The following is a 22,509-nucleotide window of genomic DNA, read 5'->3' on the forward strand; positions in this document are numbered from 1 at the left end:
CTGACAGAATATACACACTTTGGGCATAACGGTTTTAATTAACAAAACTAACCTAATTCCTTTGGACAGTTATACTCCACTTCAGCGAGCGCATCCTTCATAGTTGGCCAATTCGGATTCCTCCATGAACTTTCGAGGATTAAAAACGGGTCTCGAACATTCCTAGTCAAGCCGAGCTCTAGTAACGAATCCCATTGGTTCAGCTCCTTGGCGCATTTGATCCAATGTTGGGTCCACAGAGTACATTCCTTGTGCATATTATAGGACGACGGGTTTGCCGAGTATTCTTGTTTTAGTTTGGCCATAGCGACGTCGTATGCAGCCTGAATAATAATAAACATGCTTTATTCTTTTATCAATTTCTCTTATTCCTACTTTATATGACTAAAAAACTAAATTTTTATATGATATTAAGTTTATAAAGTGGACTTCTTGAAAGTACCTAATTCACTTTTTTTATTTTCTTTGGTCACCAGATTTTTACCAATTTTACATGGAACCAATTAGATTCACTTTTCAAATAAAAATTCGTTTGAAACAGAAATATTTTTTATTCAAATAAAAAAACTGAATAGGCTAGAAGTAAAACTAACTGTCATACCTGGGCTTGCTCGAAGAAGCCTTGCTGTTCATACGCAATTGCAACATTCGTCTCTCGATACCGAGCGTGTTTCTGCCATAGACCGGACCACATGTCTTCCTCTTGCAGTAATTCGTACATGTCACTTAAAGAGTCTAGTATCTCCTGCAATAAAATCAAAGTTTACACGATTTCCCACGAAAATAACTTGCAGTCAGTGGGGCCTGCTGATAGAAGTGAAATGTGAATAGAAATAAGAGAAGGTACTCTGACCAGCGAAAGCATACTTGACACTTTCATTAAAAATTGAACCTTAAGGTGTTGCGATAGGGATCAATTTTTAAAAGCTAATAAAATAAGCATATCGGTGAAGCGTCTGTGTCATCCCGAACCGCAGCTTTTTAGTATCGATGATGATCGTCATTGAAATTTCAATTTATTATCATACCATTAAGTTACAATTCTATTCGTCGCATGAAAAATCCCTTGCCGTGCCGCCAGAGGGCGCAGACGGCAGACCCTTAAAGTATCCTATCATCCTGTAGGCGAGTAAAAAGTAGGGACTTACTGTGGGTGGAGTGGTTTCCACATCGTAGTCGTATATCTCAAGAGCTTCCCGATTTGTCCGACCACTCGCCTGATCGATAGCCATCTGTTCCAAGTTGAGAGTCATTCGATGCCATAAGTTGTGTGTCTTTCCGAGGTACTTCATCATAGGTCTGCAAGAATGAAAATAAATTTAACACATCAACATGACATAATATTATGCCCATTATTCATGGCGGAAGCTACATTTTCTCTACTGAAAATGTGAATAACATCAGTAGCTCGAGTCGTACGGCCCGGCGAATAATTGCACCTACAACGGCCCCGTACGCACTTAATCGGAGCGGAGAGATGTGATCATTCTACACAATAAAATTTTTAAAGGACGTGATATTTTTTCACGTCATTTATTAACAATTTTATTGGTCTGCTAAGCACATCTCTCCACTCCGCTTTGGTCGATACCGGGCCTACCATATTGCTCTTCCGTAATGTGCAATCGGCATTTGGGATATTATGGTATACAACTTATACGCAAAGAAAATACGGTATAAATCCATACTTATATAATTTTATAATTACAAAGTGTCTCTTAATTATCTTTTCCAACACAATAGCTTAACCGATTTGGACGTTTGATACTGAAGCTTGCATCCCAGAGGTGGACATAGGCTACTTTCTATTCCGGAAAATTCAAGTCCTCACGAGATCACACTAATATTATAAAGGCGAAAGTTTGTATGTGTGTGTGTGTGTGTGTGTGTGTGTGTGTGTGTGTGTGTGTGTGTGTGTGTGTGTGTGTGTGTGTGTGTGTGTGTGTGTGTGTGTGTGTGTGTGTGTGTGTGTGTGTGTGTGTGTGTTTGTTACTCCTTCACGCTAAAACTACTGGACGGATTGGGCTGAAATTTAGAATGGAGATAGATTATACTCTGGATTAGCACATAGGCTACTTTTTATCCCGGAAAATCAAAGAGTTCCCACGGGATTTTTAAAAAACTACATCCACGCGAACGAAGTCGCGGGCATCAGCTAGTTTTTAATAAACCAAATTCACATGGACGAAGTCGCAGGCATTATCTAGTAATTAATTAAAAGCAAGGTAAACGTGACTTACGGTTTAATTGAAACTGGTGGGTTGCACCGAGCGAGAGCTTCAATGAATGTGTTGAGCGCACTGAGGGGCTGGTCGCGCTGAATTACATGCACTCCGGATATTATGAAGGGTACTATCTCATTCATTATTGTCTGAAAAGATAATACAATATTTAAGTTAAAATGTAAGAGACCGTTAAATAATATTGGTACTTCTAGTCTTAAGTTTTCGTCCAGAAAAAAATACTACTATGATTGAATACTATTGGCATTGCTTCTATCATCTATCGAACGATAGCATTTACACGAGGCGCCATTTCTTAATCAATTTGTTATTTGCGATGACAGTTTATAAATTATATTTATCAAGCATGAAAAGGTGGACAAGCAAGTACTTATCGCTACAAGAGATCTCTACCAGTGACCCTTGGCAGTGCAAGAGGTTGTATGTCAATAAGAAGTACCCTATAGGTTTTGCTAGAAGACACGACAGACAGAAATTTTTCCTTTTGAGTTACGGAACCCTAAAAACATGTAACTCACAGTAAGTTGTCGCTCGTCTAGCGAGGCCCACAGCGCGGGGAAGAGGCGCAGCCAGGTGTGGTGTGCTAGCGCGTCGTCCATGTGCGCGAGCTGCGCGGCCGCCGTCACCAGCTGTTCTGTGCGCACGCGCCTCGCTAACTCTAGGAACTCTGATTGCTTTGCTACTATTTGATTTAGGGCTCTTTGTCTGAAAAAAACATCTTGTAAAAACATATTGTAATGAAATCCTCAACAAAATCAAAGTTTTCATTTTAATGGAGGTAGAATGCTAAGTCGTGTCAGCAAAATTCGTTTGCGCACAAAAGCGCAACCTAACGCTGACTAAAACTTAAAGTACACCAATTAAATACAGATCTTATTGCTTGACGCTAAGATTTTATAATCTCATAATTCGCGCGTACAACACTCGCGCTACGATTGATTGGCTGAGATATTTTAGCACCATTCAAAAGTAAAATTTCTGCGCAGGTACATCGGCGTACCTGCACTGCACTGTAAAACATTGCTCACCTATCACGCAAACTTGTGAAAAACTAGTTTTAAACTGCAATGTAACCAGATATTTTATTTTTAATATTATGTGAAAGGCCAAATTTGATACAGAATTTCATGTTTTTTGTTAATTTATGCTTACCTGTTCGGCACATTTTTTGTCAAATCATCCTTCTGATTAGAACTGGAGTCAAGATCCATATCCAATACATCCTCTTTGTCTGGATCAAGAGAATCACTGAACCCATCCGCGGATTCCTCCTTCACAGTACTAAATATCACAAAAGACTTCCTCTCTTCGCTGTCAGCCCAGTTAATCACCGCTGCTATGTTCGGAAGCAGGTATTTGGTATTCGACAATCGAATTTGTGTGCCTAAAAAAGAATATTATGAAGTTCTTATTCAAACGTTTGCAAAAGCACTAAAGTTTTCTATTACTTTGAACATGTGAACGCAAAATACTCTCTTAAAATGCTGGAAGATTCATAGAAAATCATTTAACAAAACACTCACTAGAAACACAAGTAACAAGTAATAGTTCAAGACACTGCTTGATCCAGAAGTGCTGTCCGATGTGTTCCCAGTTCTGGGAGCATATGATGTATAGGAGGCGGTCAAACACGCGACGTCGCACGCTGCCGTCGTACACCTCAAAGAACTTCGCGCGAATGTGTGGTTGCGGACATCGTAAACCCGCTAAGAATGCTGGTTCGAGTTTCATTGATAGTTCTGTCATTTTTAAATGCTCATCTCTGGAATAATATTGAACATTTAATTTAAATAGAAATGTGAATAAAATTAATGGAAAAATTAAATCCAAGTTAAAGATTTTGAAAGGCATATTTGTGCCATTATGTGACCTTTAAAACACATTACCATACGATTTACCTTGAAACAAATAAGTAAAGCACCATACGCATGGCCCGTTTTGCTGTACCTAGCACAAAACAAAACGCACAGCTCGATTTACATCAATAATAATATATCAAGATGGACCATGTATAAAGCGCTTTAATTTTTCAAGCCTTTTAGAACTAAATTTCTCACATTGTTGATTAAAAAAAAGTCTGTTGGACCCAAGAACTAATATGGAAAACCTAAAATTATTATTAGTGTGTTACCTGTAAACATAATTGATAAGGTCCAGGAAATGTGCGTTCAGCTCCAAATCGTCGGGGAATCGTTTTTCAACATACTGCATAAGCTTCACAAGCAGGATGGATTTCTCCCGTAGCGAAGGCGCCGCCCCGGCCGCGATTCCTTTCCATTTCACCCACTCTTCTACCATGCGGGTTATTGCTTTCATTACCTAATACACATAGATTAGATAATTTTATAATTAATCAAAGTAATACTTTCGCAATAGCATGGCACCCAGTTTCCAAAACATTGTCAAAATAGACTTATAACTAAATAGCAAGCTGACAAACAAGTATAATGAAAGAACGTGTATATTCATACCTTTGCATCATTAGTCTTTTCAATAAGTCCAACGAGTATTGTCCCGATAAACGTTTTCCTTGTTTCGACTGGCATCACAGAAACTCTTGCTTTCAGAAGATCCAATGCTAATATCTATAATAAAATACATATAAAGGTTAAATAATTTTATATCAAAAACCAGGAATATAGAACACTATGAATTGACTCTAAACAGTATTGACTGTGATCTTGTGGTATTTCTCTTCCTCAGTTCTTAGTCCATCTAGTCGAGGCTGGAATGACAAGGTAAACGCGTTTCTTCTTATCGACTTATATTGTAACTATACGTTTCGTATTTTATACGTTGTTTGTTTTTTTTTTTTAATTTATTTATTCAAAATAATTTTACATGATTCTTTCATTTTGTAGCTCGCCTAATGGTGGGCCAGTTTGTTGGCAAGGTTACACGCATAGATTAAAATCCACCAAACTGTGCAAGTGTTCTATGGATTCCTTTACCATGAGAACTGAATAAAATAAGTAAGCTCACCAACAAATCGGAAGTAGCCGCGTCAGGGTTAGGTGCGACATGATCTCTCGCCATACGTTGCAGCACCCTCATCAAAGGCAGCAGCAATCGGTCCACGTAGCCAGCGCTGGACGCGCAACAGGCTTTCAACATCATCAAAGGCCCCAGCAAAGCGCTGGCGCCACTGGTCGCGCCCGCTCCACCAGCTGATTTCTCGTACGTAGCCAGCCCTTCGAATGCGTATTTACTCACGCACGCGTATAGAGTTTCAAGTTCTTCGTACTAAAAGAAAGAAAGTTCTTTGAAATCTTCAACGTTTTCGGACTATAAAGTGTTACACCATACAAAACATGAAACAGTACCTACTGTGCTGTCAAAAGATTAGACGGTTACTGCACTAAATCTGCGCACAGCTTGCTCGGCTTTTGCACAGCGTCTTTAATGATACAAGTCTAATGCGCAGTTTTAATTTTATTGGCGCGGGTTAAACTCAAGTAGATTTTTTTTAACATTTGCACTACAAAACATAAAAGCTCTCCAAGTAGTTCTAAAAAATCGTACAACCGGTAAAAAAAATTTGCATATCATAAGAAGATACAGGCTATGCCAAAGTTTTTAAGTTACATTCATCCAACCGTCAAATAATTTCAAATATTACAAAACTTATTTGATAGAAATAAATTTCAACTCACTTTCGATGCTTGCGCCGCTCCAGAAGGCTCAGTAGGGAACAGTGCCGTAAGCTTAGCCAGCAGGTTATGCGTGAGTCGCACAATCTTTGCGTTAGTCGAGGCGACGCAGGCTGCTAGACCGCGCTGCAAAGGTTTCAGCGCCGCGAGGATTTGATCCCGTCTCAAAACGCCCAGTAGAAACACCAGCAACTCCAGTGCGGTGCACGCATTTGCGCACGCAGCCGCGTTCGTATCCGCCGTTGAGAATACCTAGGTCATAAGGAAATTATTATTTTAAAGTACAATTTCATCACCTGTTGGGTGCTTGGTATACTTCAACCATCCCAGACACTTTTTCCACGCATATGCAAATTGTGGAACCAACTTTATTTTGGCGATGTTCCCTCTAAATTTCAAAATGAGGTTGATTCATTCAAGGGGCAAATAAACAAATTCCTGAAAAGCCAGAACGCATTGGCCATTCCTCTGGTGTTGCAAATATTTATAGGCGACGATAGTCACTTAACATCGGGTGACTCATCTGCTTGTTTGCTTGCTATTTTAAAAATACAACCCTAGCTGTTGTCTGATCTGTGTACGTCGTTTATTGAATTTACTGTTTTCCCGTAAAACTCTGATAATAATTTTTCGGGACAAAAACTAGTCCTATGGCCGTCCAATGTAACTATTGCTGTGCGAAAACATCAAGACCAACGCCTTGGCCAAGACGTCATAAGCAATTCATAGGCGCGGCTACGCGGTTTACACCACCTGTAAAACGTTTACTTCACAACGCTTTTACCTTGTCCAACCAAGCGAGTTTGGGTTCACAAAGGTGCGGCCACACATCCGGTTTTAACGCAGCACGTAACAATAGTACGCAGCGTCTTGACAACTGTTCGCCCGGCGAGCCCCCTGCACCGCCTCCGCCGCCTGTCGTCGTTGTGGCCGCTCCGGCGCCCGCTACACTACCCTCATTCACCTGTGGAACATATTTTAATAGCACTTTTTACATACAGAAGGCATTCCACAAAGATTTCGTATCTGGTGTGGATATCGCGTACCGGTTAAGTAACAATACGGTAATCAGATCATGGAGTAACGTAGAGAGGTTTCGAAAATTGGATAGATAAGACCGGCAATTCTTGGCGGAGCTTTTAGACTTCAAAGTGTCTATGTCCCTCAATGAGTTTGATACAAGCTGGTGATAGTGAAATTGTGTTAGTTCTATTTTTAGGAACTTGACAGTAGTAGCAATAAATTGTTTGTCCAGCGCCGAGCTATAGGGGTGATATGCTCGGACTGGCCTAGCCCGTGTTAAGCATTGCGATCATAGAGTATATTTAAAAAATAATACGTATACGAATAAACACTAACCTGACACGCGAGCCTTAGCAGCAAGTTGACTACAACATCGACATGTTGCCTTTCGAGCGGTTTAGCTGCGTCGGGCTCTAAACGTGACACGCTGGCCTGCGGACTCGCCCAGCCCGTGTTAAGAGCTTTGCGAGCTTCGTTACCACTCTCGTCTGAGGACATGCGTTTCATTGCCCCACTTGGCGACGTCGCTACCTAGGAAATCGAAATAAAATATTCAAGCATTTTCAAAAATTGTAACACAAGACTACTTTGCCAAAAAACAAACAAAAAGTAAAAAAAAACACATTTTCAAATGGGTCATACAGTCGCCCACATTGTTTTTTTTTTTTTCAAAAAATTTGTAGCTAATGACACTCGGGATGGTGTAAGGATTCTAATGATACCCCATGCATACAAATCTGTTTAGGTACTAAGACATTTTGGTGGAATAAAGAAACTTACATAAATACATAAGTACATCCATAAAATAATAATTATACTTCTTGTTTTGGGTTGTTGTGCAATAAAATTGGAATACCTTTTACGTTTCATTAAGTGGAAAGATTACATAAAGTACACAATGTTTGATAATAATTTTGGACCAAGTTTCATACTCACCACAGTATCCATAGGAGTGTGGTCCCGGATTCTCTGTAAGTCCCATTTAAGCGCGACGTCGGCTAAATCTACAGCGAGCCGGCGGTGTTCTAGTGACGCTGTGGCAGCGAAACCGAGCCGTTGCATTGCTGCTACCATGTGCCCCACTAATGCGTGTCGTACTGGGTAATATACCTGTATAAATAATAATATACTACTTCTTCTTTATCCACTTAGTATTAAAAATTTTATGACAGAAATAGGCTATATTCGCAATTATTAGGGCAAGAGGCCAAGACAAGTGGACAGGGCTTTAGCTACTCGTTAAGTTAAAAGTAACGATTGTAAATAGGCTGTATTTTTGCGTAATGACCGCCAAACTTAAAAAAATCCGCTCCTGCCATGGAAAAGCAGTATATTAATTCTTGAATTAACAGGGCACCAGAACTCTCCTTCTGCCGTAACTGTAAAACTTATTTGCAGCTTTATCGTGCGAAGCATTTGAAGTGAGATGAGTGATTTTGTAATTACGTTTTCGTATCTTTTCCAAGAAATTTAAAAATTCCTACAGCGTTAATATATTCTTCTACAAAAACAAGTTATATAACGCGGTAGATTATGATTTAGCGGTTTTGACACGTTACACTGCTGAAATTGGCAAGTGGATATAATAGGATTAATTCACAATATCGAAAATAATCTAACCTTATAATGCCTCACAACTAGCTGCAGAATATGGAACAGCTGCTGCACCGAGTGTCCGTCCTCCACAATGATCTTCTTGGTCCAGTGCGTCAGCATGGTGTTGCCGTCCTCCATCCGCTGTGGCATGGCCGGCGTGAGGATTTCGAGTGCGGCCCTAACCACCGCGCGAGCCTCTACTGCGTGTGCTTTCAGCAGGCTATGGAACACTGTGGAAACACGATATAAATGGCGAAATAGATTCGGATCTGGAAGGACGGATCACACTTTGTTTGGCACTGAAGGAGGGTGTTATACTATTGATACCGTATCGTGATTCCGGTATTGTATCATTTCGAGATGTACCACCACAAACAGACACGGTACCGTCAGCACCTGTGTTGCAAAGGTAGATACACAGACACTAATGAAACGTGATATCATTACAAAATTTTTACTTCATCATAATCAACCCATCGCCGGCTCACTACAGAGCACGGGTCTCCTCTCAGAGTGAGAAGGGTTTTGGCCATAGTCTACCACGCTAGCCACGTGCAGATTGGCAGACACATTTTTAATTAATAAAACTTTATTTACCTTGCAAAACAATACGTTTATGTATCGCGAATTTTGCGATGATGTGACTGAGCAGTAGATGTCCATGATACCTGAAACAAGCGGTTATTCAGGATGATAAAATGGCGATTTTTAGGGTTGCCCTATTACCGAGCCTTCGCTGTCCATACGTCTGTCTGTCAGCGGGCTGTATGTCATGAACCGTAATAGGTAGAGAGTAGAAATTTCCAGTGTGTATTTCTATTGCCGCTATAACAACAAATAATAAAAAACTCCAAGATGTCGAATTCAAAAATGGCCACCACGCAATTTAATAAATTAAAAAGTATCTAGTGTTACATCTTGCACGATGGTACTACCATTCGTGTGTGAGGCCGAATCGCACTTGATCGTTTTTTGGAAAGGCGACTTTTTGATACCTAATTTATTATTACTTCATAATTTTCTTTCACTCAACACATTGAAATTAGAAAAACTAAAGTTTAATTAATAAATACCTTGTAGCAGGGTCGACGTAGTTTTTACCAAGCAGACACGGCCAGGCGAAGGTCATAAGCCGTCGCAGTTTATTGCCCTGCTTCTTGTTATTGGCATCGTGGATGTGTGCAGATGCTTGCTCTAGCAACAGGCAGGCGAACTGCAGTAGTGAGATTCGGACGGCGTCGGAACATGCGAATGGGTTTTCTGGGTCTATCACCTAAAAAGGAAATCATTTTTTTAGATTAAAAAAAAATTAGCCTAAAGACGTTGGCTTTGAACATTCAATTCAGGGGTCTAGTAATCGGCCGTACGCATGTCTTACTGTTTGGAGTTACGTACATTTTAACAACATCGTGAAGAAAAACATCGTAAGGAAACCTACATGCCAGAGAGTTTTCCATAATATTCTCAAAAATGTGTGAAGTCTAATCTGCACTTAAACAAAAGCCTTTTCATTCTAAGAGGAGATTCGTACTTAGTGAGCCGGCGATGAGTTGAGACTTGAGATTAGAAATTAGAAAATCTTTACTAGTGAAAATCAGTACAGTGGAAATTCATTACATTGTAATCCTGACCCCTATACTAGGAAAGCCCGGATGTTAGGGGTATGATGGCGATGATGATGATGAAAACAAAATCGGTTACAGTAATATTGAAATCGTTTTATAGTTTGAGTTTTGGTGAGCTAATTTTACTTACATTATTTATGAACACTGATACAACATTGTCAGAGTTGTCTTGATACGGAGCAGGCGGACCGCCAACGATCTTCTGTCCTTTTTCGAAACTGACGGCAAAGCATGGGATGAGGATCATCTGAAGTACTTTAGCTTTGAGCTCCTGAGACATGGCATCGCTCGCGAAGTGTTCCACGAAACGGAAGAACGCTGATCGCTTCCAGTCCACTGTGTAGTTCTGAGCTACTGTGTTTTCAAGGAAATCGCGGAGAAACTGCGAAACAATAACATTATTTATTTATTTACACAATTTTGTAGCTCACATATAAAAGTAAACTATGCAATATGATAGAGGGGAAACTGTACTGAATGGTGCAAACTCATCTAGGGCTCTAACTTGAAACCTCTTCCTTATAATCAATCAGCAGGAGACCTACTGTCGTAGTTTGATAGTTACAGAGGACGATCGCAATCACATCTGATTGTCGCAGCCAATCACAACAATTGATAGTCTAGCAATGATGATGCAGCTTTTTCGCAATCGACCAGCCGAAGGCGTTCCGTAATAGTTTGAAAGCTACAGTATGACGATCGAAATCACCCCTGATTGGGTGACCCTCTGTCACTACTGGCTAAAATGCACTGTCGCAGCAATAACACCATAAATTAAGCCAATCACAATAGTTGAGAGAACATATCAGCTAGGAGTTACTAAATGTCAAAACTTTACAGGATAGTTCATGAATAAACTTACCTGGAAATCGGGAATAAAACGGTCACATAAAGCTCGCAACAGTTGGAATAATAAGTCGATGTTAGATGGATGGTGGCAGAAGTAATGCAGTAGAATTTTAACAATCAACTTTGGCTCCTTCCAGTGTGTGCAATCCACATTCTCCACTTTTTTGTGGACTTCCTACAAAAATATTTTCGTACGTTAGTTTGGCATATACTTACCTCTTCTAAAGAATGGGGGTTTAGATTTTTTGTTTATCTTACCAAAAGTGTAAGTTATCTTACCAAAGGTGACTTATCAAAAGTATAACAAAAAAGTCTATGAAAAAAAATTATGCCCTAATAAAATACGGTAAATGTGTATGAAAAAAATTACTTACATGATACTGATCACTGCACCAAATACGTTTAATCAATTCAATCAAATCGTGCTGCGTGGAAAGCCACTGATCATCAAATTTTATCAATATGGATATGACCCGAATCGCTTGGAACTGCATCTCTGCCTTATCAGCCTGAGGTATAGTCGCTCCGGCTCCTCCACTATTGGCTGCTAGTAGTTGCATAAGACGAGGCTTCTTGGAAGTTTGTAAAGCTTCCCTGAACGCGGGACCAGCTTCTGAGTGTTTGACTAGATATACGAGGAAGCGGCTCCACTGTTGGTCTTTGATATTGTTATCACTCATTATTAGGTCTAAGGTTTCTTTCGGATACCTGTACGATCGAATATTTAAAGAATGGTTACCTTCAAAATGGTGGCTTGATAGAAATGAAGTAGGATGGGAGTGTACATAGTGACCACAAACATTCATGCGCTTTGTATAAAAAAATCTATGTTTAACAAGTCTCTAGCTCATCAGAAAGTTAGTCTAACTATACTATCAAACAACAAACCATTAAACCAACAAGAAAGCGAGGTAATAAAATGTTTTCGAAATTGCTGCGTCCATATCCGCACTTTTTACGAAAAACACGCAGTCCATAATGCGTACACAGCGGGCTGACGAGCGTAAACATAAATTTTACATTCGAACGTTTGCTGGAATTGCTGAATAACGTAAAAACAAACCCTGTATATTAAGTTATTAATGGTTTAAACTTACCTTAGCAGGAAATTTACTAATGGCTCTCTAAACGGCGAACCAGCTTCGATCATGAGAGATTTCTCAGTATGGAAGATAAGTCGACATAGAACATCTATAAAACGCGGCGACGCGGCGGGTATTTGATGGAAAATGCCGATCAATATAATAATCTTCTGCTCATTTTCCATGTTCTTTGATACACTTTGGAGGAAGTTGCCACCTAAACAGTTTAAAAGGAGGATAAAATTAGAAAAAAACTTAAAAATCTAAACCTATTCAAATTTTTCTTAAAAATGCACACTGTGTATTTTTAAGAAAAATTTGAATATGAGAACATCCATTTTAAAGTCCGCAAAAAGTGTGCCTTTTACATAAACCAAACTTTGTTTTGAGTAGTGACCTTAATGCATTAATTACTAAATATTTGCTCACCTCTATTTGTTTGTATTGAATAGTCCAAAAGTTTCTTTAACAACTGTAGCAATTGTTCACAGAGTTTCTCGCTGAACGTCGAAGGGAACAGTTGTGTCAAGTATGACAATCTCTTTGCCCCGTTCACACTAACATTCCTATGATCACCCAACGTCAGTAACAATGGACGCATTACCGGGTGAACCATTTCCATATCAATTTGAAATCCTGATAGGAATTTTTGCATGCATTCAAAACCAGCCTGCAACAAAAATTAAGCTTGTTTTATCAATTACGAGTACTTGATGGTGCCAGCAAGTTCTTCCGCGTAAGTTTTTATTTATTTCGATCTTGTGGGAACTCTTTGATTTTCTGGAATAAAAAGTAGCTTATATTAGCCGTAGCCTCTGAGATGCAAGCTGCCTCTGTGCTAAACATATAATGCCCACGACTCTTTCAGTGTGGATTTAAGTTTTTAAGAACCTCTGGGTATTCTTTAATTTTCTGGGATAAAAAACAGCCTATGTACTCTCCAGGTCTTCAACTATACCTTTTTGATTGAAGGACAAACAAACACACTTGCGCATTTATAATATTAAGTAGTGATTCTTCTCATCTTTCGTCTAACAGAGATTTTAAAACTAAACTGTTGCAACTCTTGATCGTTATTCTCAAGGGGCTAGTACAATACTTATAATGTCTCCAAAAATAGTAGTAGTCTGCCAAATCAGTTTGTAATAACCCTTCCTTTCGGCTTTGCCGTAGTCGGGTAAAAAGAGGCCTGGATAGTGGATACTGAGGCCTTGCTATAGCGGAGAATGACATGATACAAACCTGTTGTAATTCTTGATCATTTTTCTCTAGCGACTTATACAAAACTTGGAATATCTTCTCTCGGCAGTGCTTCTCCTGAATGTAGTGGCAGGCGGCCAAGGCCTTAAGAGCCGAGGAGCGCAAGGGTACTAAGTTGACGCCCTTGTAGCACGGCAGTTTGCCGAGCATGGCATCTTCCGCTTCGCAAAGAGAAAGCAATTCCCGGAAGAACACTTTGTGCTCGTTTATATTCAGATCTGTGAATAACAAATGTGATTAAAAATTTCTTTAGTAGCAATGAGAAGTCTTAAGTAAGCCCCTAAGTAGCCTTAGGGCCGGTATGAGTTTCAAGAAAAATTATCACGTCATCGTGGTCAACTAAACACATCTCCGCTCCGCTCCATTCCGCTTCCATGGATACCGGGCTTAATGGTCAAACTTTGTGATAGTTGCAATCCTTATATCTGTACTATTGGTGTGCTATTAAATGAACAAATCTCTTGAATAGGATAGTCTACGCTTAGGAACTGTACTTTTATACTGTACGCGAAGCGAAAGGAACAAACGCACCGACCGACCGTGCAGTAAGGCCAGTCTTTGCGCGTCGTTTCAAATTTAGTTTTTTCCAGACGCCTATTGTAACAGTATAGTTTTTCTACAGTTAGCCAGACGATTACAATAACGCTAAGAACATATCACAATAATCAGAAGTCTGTTCTAGAATAGTAAACAGAAGAGAAATCCTACGTTACCTATTGTAAACAGTCTTGGCTTTAGCGTGGTACAGAATGTGGTACCGTCCATCAAGCCCATCTGCGCGTTTGCCGGTTGATGACGTAATAGATGCTTCTTCGGTGGAATTATATCCGCCAAAACTTCTCTATGAGGATCCATCACTTCTGTCACTGTTTTATTTTGCAGCTCCGCGATTAGTTCTAACGATTTCATTGCCTGTAAAATTAAAGCAATTTTTAGAGAATCATAAATAAGAATAAAAACCAAATCATAGATAATATAGTTCACTTCAACTAAGCCGCAGAAACTAGTTTCATTCTTTAGATTCTTTTATCTGACTTTTCCTGATTAAGTTAGGAATATACTTATGTATTGGCGTATAGTGATGGAATGTAAAAAACGAGAGCATTACAAAGTACCTATTACTAAACCAGTGCAAATGAGTCTTAATTCTTATTAAGATAAACTTTGAAACAAATACTATGTATTTACCTGTTGGCGAACAAGAAGATGAGGACTAGTGACTTGTAGAACAAGTTCTTGTAAGACATCGTATAAAGCGCGAGCCTTTGCCACGGCCACGTCGCCTTCAGGCTCTACGCCTTGACCGACCGGTCCGGTAACGCACACTCGAACTAAACGTTCCAAATTCACGGTCGCCATATCGATAGCTCCAGACGAAACTTCGCCAGTTAAATCCATCATGACAAAAAGTACAGCTTTCAAAAACGTGAAAACGTGTTTATAAACCCACTCTGGAGCCATCTTCTCGAACATAAATTTAACAGCAATACAACCACCCAATTTCGCGTACCAAGCACGTTCGTAGCATAGAGCAGACATTCGCTCGGCTAAGTACTCCATTAACGGTAGGCGACAAGCTCTCTCTTTGCTGCCTAGCACAGTTGCTGCTGTCTCTATCATCAAGACTAAAGCCAAATGACCGGGTTTGCACAGCTCCTTTTCTTCGTGACCCATTACCACTGCGATCGCGTCAACTAGTACCAAGGCATCGAGACCTTCTTTCGGCCCTCCCGTACCCGCGAATGGCCCGGCTTCTTGAGCTATAGCTACCAATGTATAATGTCGAACGAGGGAAACCATTGTAGGTAATACATGATGCCTGAGTTCTTTGATTGCTGCAGCAACGAACATTCCCGTCAGAGCAGTGCAATGAGTATTTCTGACAATTGTGTTGTTGCATTTGTAGTATGGTCCGTTTTGTGGCGGAATCTTGCCTTCGAGGAAATTGGGGTGATTGAACAGCTTTTGTAATGTCGCTCTATCATCGTCTAGATTCAGTGACGCAGCCAAGTAACAACGAAGGACTTCCCAACATTGTCGGCGGTAGAACGGATCTGTCGTACTTGACTTTAGTGCGGAAAATGCGGTCTCTATTACTTTATCGACTTCAAAATCTATTGGTTTGGGTTGGTCTTGGAAGTAAGCTTGGACGGCGGGAGGAGGGGCGTCAGTTTCTCGGTATTCTAACCTCTGCGGTTCAATCATCATTTTCCTATTTCCTCCGCCAAATTTCCCGAGAACTCTGAATGCTATTCTTGCAACTTCATTATTCTGTAAAGTTCTCCAAAGTGCCTGCATCAGATCTGCTCTTACAGGCTGAATATGTTCGTATAAGAAATCTGGTTGCAAGTTATCCACACAGAGCTCTAGAGTTCGCAAGCCTTGTGAAATTAATGTATGAGATCCATTAAGAGCAGATACCAACGGATCCATTAACATAGGTAGATAAGGTAACAGACTACTTAGTCTTACGGGCACAGTCAAGCATAATTCCACGAAGAGATCTTTCATGTGCTGTTTGTGCAATCCACTCTGAAGACGATTTAATCCTTCTAACAAATTGGGCAGCAAAGGCAAGAATTCTTGGTACAGTAAGTCGTGACTACCGCCTCCGATCGAGCGGAATAATGCTCTCAACAACAAAAAGTAGTTATATGGCTCTTTTGCCGTCATAGCGTAATCCATCGCCTTGTTCACTATACTGTGCAAATGAGGTCGCAGCATTTGCTCATTTTCAGTCGGAAACAAACTAACTGAACCAAAGACTAACTTAAAGAGCCTCAGATACAAGTTTGACCGCTCTATATTGGTTCCCATTTCTTCCATTCTCTTCAGCAAATATTCCACTAATACTGTGGCAAATATAGGCGATGTTGCAGGATTAGACAAAAACGTGTTAGCGATTATTTGTAAAGTGGGATTTTTGTTTATTCTTTCGACCATGTGAGATATTGTTGCTGTGAAAATTTCTTGGAATGTTTGAGGGTTCATCATTGAGAACTGAAAGGAGAAAACAAATTACAACCTTTATAAGAACTACACCTAATATCAAAGAATTATAGTGCAACTAAGTGTTCCCTGTGATCATGTCCACAATTATGGCTTTTTAAATCTATCTGTGTAAGCTGCTCACTTTATCAAAATCACTTCAATGATTTAACTACGAAAGTTGACAAAAAAGAGAATATTTTGTGTGGATAAGATTAAAATTAAAACTTACCACACCACTGAAATGTTCAAGCACTTCCTTTTCTTCCTTTGACCGCACGTGTGGTTGCGCCGGAGGCTGCGCGGAAGTTCTCGGCGCGGATAGAGTGTAAATATCTAGAGATTGTAGCCCCCATCGTACTAATCGGATAAACACAAGTGTTTCTCGAGCACTGAACTGCTTTTGACCTGTTATGGTTGTTGTAGATGTACCCTCACTATTTGTTGTTGTCTGCACAAAAACATTTTTTTTTCTGTAAAACTTACTGCAAGCCTAGCACATACACTGGGATATATCATACAGTTAAATGTTATTGCATTTTGGGCAATACATCAAGATTCAAAACCCATTCTCAAAAAACCCATCATAAAATACACTTTTAAAGAGTTTACTTGTATCAAGCTCTATGTAAGATCTAGGACATGAAACTTCTTTGTTTTGTCATATTTTTCTAGTGAATTCGACCGCAACTAGTTACTACCCGGTAAAACTGTACCACCTTGGGAGTTTCACTACTATGCGGCGTAGAAACCAATAAAATCATCTGGGTTACCGTGCTTTTGTTTTCAGGTAAAATCAATATAAATCTTGTTGTTCATACTAACTGGACTGTCATACAATATTTCGGTCGAAATACTCACTTTACAAGAAGCACATCCCCAAGTAATAGTCTTAACACCACACACCAAAGTCTTGACCAGTGTTCTATAGTCGCCTACATTGAGATTGTTCATTTGTGATGTAGGGAAGCCAATTTTGGACTTTTCCTCATTTTTGTTAATGCTGTCCAAGAAGTCCGGTGTGGGTTTCTCTTCCTCGACTTTCACTTCAGGAGTGGTTGCAGTGGGAGCCGGTGTGGTCGGTGTACTGGGGTTAGTACTTCCATTTGTTCCATTTGGAGTAGCTGTGGTTTGTTTACTAACAAAAAAAAAATTGAACTAAGTTTCTCGAAAAAGCCTTGTTATACTATCAGCAATAAACATTTATCAAAGAGTCAAGACTAACCCTGGAATAGCATAATTTCTTACCATTTAGCCATGAGCGCTGGTAGTTGCAGCTTAGAAATAGTCTTAAACTTCAGCACAAACACTTCAAGAATACGCATGAGCAAGTGTCGGCCCTGGGGCGCGCCCGCTTCGTTTTCCGACCGTTGCCGTATGCAGTCCACTAGGTTGAGCAACAATTTGCAAGACATTGTCTGGATGCTAAAAACAAAGTTTGATAGGTTCATATAGGTGAAGATCTTGAATTATCTTACATCCTTCATGCTGTCTTTTCATAGTATCAAAAGCTGTAACAAACTAACTAATTAAACAAAATAAATACAACTTTCAATGAGTTTAAAGCATAACCATCAGTGTAGTTCTATTATTTTATACGCAATCTCTAAACTAAATTGGCAGATCATCTACAATCTAAACTCTAAATCTAGTGCTATCCTTATCATGTCATACTAGTAGGATGTTTAGTACTAAATTACCATATTTATTTCATGAGGATGTTAACATACCTGGTTGGCAGAGATTCATCATGTACATTCTTAGAGAACAAATGGGCCGCGATGGCGAGGTCAGTCAGGGGCAAGTGTTGACGCACGTGATGCACTAGGTCGGCCAGGGTGGAGTACGCGAGCGGTCGTAGCGACTCGTGCACCGTCCAACCTCCACCGAGTAACACATCCTCGTCGAATAGCCGCTCCATGTATGGGACGAATTCTAAAAGAAGACGCTTTCTGAGTATTTTTAGTGTGTATTTTTTTTACTATTTGGACTTGTGCTTGGCAGCGTTAATAAACAAATGCGCCACGATGGCAAGATCGGCCAGGGGCAAATGTCGCACGTGATGTACCATACCAGATCGGCCAGGGTGGAGTTAAACCTATGAGCGGAAGTTCATAATGCAGAAGGTTCTGGGACAAACTGGGAGTGCAGTGTGCATTATCATCACAAGAAAATCCCTTGAATTATACAATTAACGGAAAAGGATCACATCTCACGACATCAATGAGAAGTACGACACAAAGTTATTTAGTAGTTACAGTTTTTTTTTTTAAATTAAAATTCTTCTTACTACTTCTAATTTTACAAAGAATTTAAGCAAATTAATTTGATAAAAAATACTTACTCAATCTCAAATCTGTGGCCAGAATATGTCGTGTAGCAATCACTAGTTCCTTTCTCAAGTGTGCCACTTCAGGTGGAGACAGTGTGAGTAGCCCGATAATTCCTTTCACCATCAAATTTGCATGGTTGGCAATCGTATCCTGGTATATTCTGATGATGTATGCCAAAAACGCCAGTGTCTTTATTTGGGCTCCCATGAAGTCCACAAACACCTCCTTATTGAATGATGCTGATTGCCTATAACCCATACAAATATAATGCCTTTTTAATGCCTAGCTTAAACATAACTAGGGAATAAGACATACTGGCATTTTTTTTTTTAAATAAAAATATGTTCTGGAACACTTCTTGGCTTGTACTTTGTCTCGCTTGCTCATATAGTAGGAAGCAGAAAAGAAAAACAATGAGGTGTTTTAATGGCACATCACATTTATTTTATCACTTTTTGCCATTTAGGTTCTCAGCATTGAATTTGTAAGATAATGATGTTAATGGTGATAATTAACTATGTAAACTTAAAACTAAATCTACAAGGCTTCCAAATACGCCGAGGTCTGAGAAGAGCCACAACAAACTACTAAGAAAAACTTCAAAACTTCTAAACCTACATGGACATCAATCAGATTATAAATTGTTCAAGACTTATCTTTTTGAAAAAATGTTTTGTTCTTATAAAAAGATTATTCTTTTGCAAAAATAGTAAAAATATGTTATACCTATGTGTATTTGCAGGCTGCAATGTTATAGTTTCCATGATCAAAGGTATGAAGTTGCTGACTTCTTGGTGAACATTTTGCTTGTAAAGTTGATACATGAGAACAACTATAATTGGCAGTTCTTGAATCACTTTTAGTGATAATACTGACCGTGGAATGAGGTTGTACTGAAAAACAAATGAAAATTGATGAGAAACCAGGTTGACTGCGGTAAAATGACAGCCACAGAGTAACAATCGCAATCACCTTTGATTGGCTAACACTCTTTCGGTATTGGCCATAACCCATTGTCCCAGCTAGATTATCATAAATTTAGCCAATCACAATAACCAAGATTGTAATAATATTGATACAGCTTATTCTGCCTCAACCAGCATAGTCATATGGATAAGGTGCATATCATAACTATGTTCATTGCACTTTTGCTTTGGGTTAGATTTCAATCTCAAACAGCTGTTTAAAAAACTTGCTTTGAAAATATAAAATTCTTAATTACTTAAGTATGTACTTACAGTTACAACACTCCCATCTAGTAATTTTTTCTCAGTGTGTATGGGTGTTGTTGTGTAGGTCTCTTGCAGGAGCTGATCTATATTAACTTCAGATAAATCCTTCACCCTAATTATGGGTTTTGGTTCAAAGATTTTTGGCAAATGATTTGGCAAATCAGAATATATTCCCTTTACCCACTGTAGAAACTTGTGAATCTAAAAAATACAATATTGAATCATTTTATTGTGGCTTGAAACTATATTTTGTGAAACAACTGTATGTATTTGACGGCCTCCCTGGCACAGTGGTAAGCGTTGTGGTTTTATTAGTGGGAGGTTCCGGGTTCCATTCATGACAGGGGTTTGGAATTTTAGGATTTCTAAATTTCTGGTCTCGTCTGGTGGGAGGCTTTGGCCGTGGCTTATTTACCACTCTAGCGGCGATGCTGTGCTGCGAATTTTGGACTTATCCATAGGATTAACACCATTACCATCACAACATGGAAACAGATAAATCATATTATGCTACTACAGCTATATTAGCTTGGGCTTGAACAGAAGGAATACTGCATACCCGTCCACTTGGTTATCGCTACCCACAGCAGCAGTGAATATTGCATATATCTGAACATGCCTTATATAATCATGAGAAACATGTTTAACTATTAAAAAAAATCAAATTTACTACAAAAAACATTTAATATATTTATTAACTTAAAACTTTCAAAATGGTTAAAGTTTAAATTAGGTAATAGTGAACTAAAACTTTAACTTACATCAACATCAGTACTATAAGCAGGCCTGTACTGCTTATGGAGCTCCATAAATATCTTTAAACAGACCAGCACATTCTCTTCATTCTCAATCTCCATCAGTTTTAACATCAAAATCAGAATACTCTTAACATAAGGCCTCAATGTTTCACTTATAGGTAAGCGGTGGATCATTTCAAGTATAAGTTTCCTAACTTGTTGTATATTGTACTCGGCTATGAAGTGAGGTTCACCATCTTGAAGTATCTTGAGGAATATTTTGAGAGAATGGTCCAGAAATTGTGGATACTGTGGGGAGCTTAATATTACCTAAAATAGACATTTGAAAAGTTTGAATAAAATAGCTAATAAAATAAAATTCCAGTTTTTACATAATAATATGGCGTTGCCTGGTCTACCGCAAAGGTCATAATATAGATCAAGCAGTAGCTCAGACCTCATTTTGTTTTTTTTTTGTTTTTTTAAATCAAGCTTAGTATTAAGTATGAAAGTATCCTAATAGATTCAATAATTATTGTCTGATAGTCACAAGCAAATCAACAGACAGACAAAACATGTTAAAGCTTTATTAGTATATAAAAACCAGACGAGGAAGAGTTAATCAATGGCTAACCAGTAGTTCAGTACTTTTCTATGAATTTGAAGTTGTACTACACAAACGTGTACTATATTAAAATAAAAACAGTAGGTTTGCAACAAATCAAATTAACCAAAAGGCGACATTTGGAACATATAAATGCATAGTAATTATTAGTTTTGAGGAAAATTCATAGGTTAAAGTCAAAGGTTAAAAAGGTACTGAATGGTTTCCTACCTCGAAATTCTCGCTAAGTTCTTGTGCAGCTTTGAGTTTGATCTCGTCTTTAGCACCGGGGTCCGCCAACATCGTCACATAACTACGGTATGTGTTCATTTGTGTATGCGGGTCCCCTGGACCACCAGCCGACATCGTAGTCATCATCTTTAAAACACTCACGATAACATTCACTTGGTAATCAAATCGGCATTTTGCACGAGCATCAGAAATCAACAACACAAGCACAAGGATGGAACCGCATCGTTTTACATGTTAGTAAGTAATAAATACTATAGGTTTAAAATCATAGGATAAAATATAAAGCGGTTTAATTTACATTCGGCTTTGGTAAAATTATAAAACAAAAGTCCTTATATCGCAGTAAACTTATAAAAACACTAATTTCAATAAAAATATAGGTAGGTATAAAATAATTTTACTTGAAACAGTGAAACACAGACCACGAATCCGGAGAGTGAAACTTGAAATTTTTTTCAAAGAGTAAGAGTATACTTTTCACTTCACAGACCAGGAACCATCTTTTTTTTCTAACTGGTTTACGGCTCTGGGCTCTAGCTTTTTTAAGCCTTCTTTTAATCTGTGATCTCAATCTCCCAAGAGTAGGTTGAACCTGCTAGAGAACGCCAGAGTATGTAATCACCAAAGACCTTACACTTACTAGTGTAAGGTCTTTGGTAATCACTATGTGGAGTAGGTACCTACAGTGATCCATACAACCTTATCCAAATTCCAACCCAAACATTGTGTATATGGATCCACATGCTTGTGACAAGCAGGAAGCGTGTGGGATGGGTGTTTGAGTATGCGTGCCTAGGCTTTAAAGTAACTTTGAAGCGTTCCGATTGGCATTGTAAGCCCTTTATCTGTGGTGTTTGCCATGGCCGATGCTTGCTGGTGGCTTGCTTATGTATAACGTAGTGATTAGATTATATACTCTTTGGCTGTATGATATTTGCCAAAGAGTAATATTTGCCGCAAGCGTCTGGCGGCACCATAGACAGCCTGGACTATTGGACTATTCGACTCTATGGAGAAACTATGGCAAGAAAGAAC

General features: G+C 39.1%; 1 protein-coding gene across 2 annotated transcripts in view; it reads right to left on the bottom strand.

The window, feature by feature from the left end:
* The window catches only part of LOC123868109 (transcription-associated protein 1), a 36,231-nt gene extending 14,343 nt beyond the window's left edge, over positions 1–21,888 (bottom strand). For both annotated transcript variants that reach the window (XM_045910588.1, XM_045910512.1), the window contains exons 1-34: positions 21,454–21,888; positions 20,643–20,948; positions 19,888–20,082; positions 19,376–19,542; positions 18,661–18,896; positions 18,047–18,251; positions 17,565–17,741; positions 17,178–17,454; positions 16,549–16,767; positions 14,517–16,328; positions 14,042–14,240; positions 13,311–13,546; positions 12,498–12,738; positions 12,084–12,285; positions 11,361–11,694; positions 11,000–11,161; positions 10,268–10,519; positions 9,586–9,785; positions 9,110–9,180; positions 8,537–8,742; positions 7,853–8,026; positions 7,253–7,447; positions 6,678–6,857; positions 5,897–6,145; positions 5,226–5,486; positions 4,715–4,828; positions 4,375–4,562; positions 3,767–4,005; positions 3,396–3,627; positions 2,762–2,948; positions 2,241–2,371; positions 1,149–1,299; positions 602–745; positions 53–323 (exon numbers count right to left, since the gene is read on the bottom strand). In XM_045910588.1, coding sequence (XP_045766544.1) covers positions 53–323; positions 602–745; positions 1,149–1,299; positions 2,241–2,371; positions 2,762–2,948; positions 3,396–3,627; positions 3,767–4,005; positions 4,375–4,562; positions 4,715–4,828; positions 5,226–5,486; positions 5,897–6,145; positions 6,678–6,857; positions 7,253–7,447; positions 7,853–8,026; positions 8,537–8,742; positions 9,110–9,180; positions 9,586–9,785; positions 10,268–10,519; positions 11,000–11,161; positions 11,361–11,694; positions 12,084–12,285; positions 12,498–12,738; positions 13,311–13,546; positions 14,042–14,240; positions 14,517–16,328; positions 16,549–16,767; positions 17,178–17,454; positions 17,565–17,741; positions 18,047–18,251; positions 18,661–18,896; positions 19,376–19,542; positions 19,888–20,082; positions 20,643–20,948; positions 21,454–21,600 — 8,560 coding nt within the window. In that variant the 5' untranslated portion in view covers positions 21,601–21,888. The remainder of the gene's footprint in view (positions 1–52; positions 324–601; positions 746–1,148; positions 1,300–2,240; positions 2,372–2,761; positions 2,949–3,395; positions 3,628–3,766; positions 4,006–4,374; positions 4,563–4,714; positions 4,829–5,225; positions 5,487–5,896; positions 6,146–6,677; positions 6,858–7,252; positions 7,448–7,852; positions 8,027–8,536; positions 8,743–9,109; positions 9,181–9,585; positions 9,786–10,267; positions 10,520–10,999; positions 11,162–11,360; positions 11,695–12,083; positions 12,286–12,497; positions 12,739–13,310; positions 13,547–14,041; positions 14,241–14,516; positions 16,329–16,548; positions 16,768–17,177; positions 17,455–17,564; positions 17,742–18,046; positions 18,252–18,660; positions 18,897–19,375; positions 19,543–19,887; positions 20,083–20,642; positions 20,949–21,453) is intronic.
* Between the last annotated feature and the right edge of the window lie 621 nt (positions 21,889–22,509).

The sequence above is a fragment of the Maniola jurtina genome, chromosome 1 (genome assembly GCF_905333055.1).
Source record: "Maniola jurtina chromosome 1, ilManJurt1.1, whole genome shotgun sequence".
Lineage (NCBI taxonomy): Eukaryota > Metazoa > Arthropoda > Insecta > Lepidoptera > Nymphalidae > Maniola > Maniola jurtina.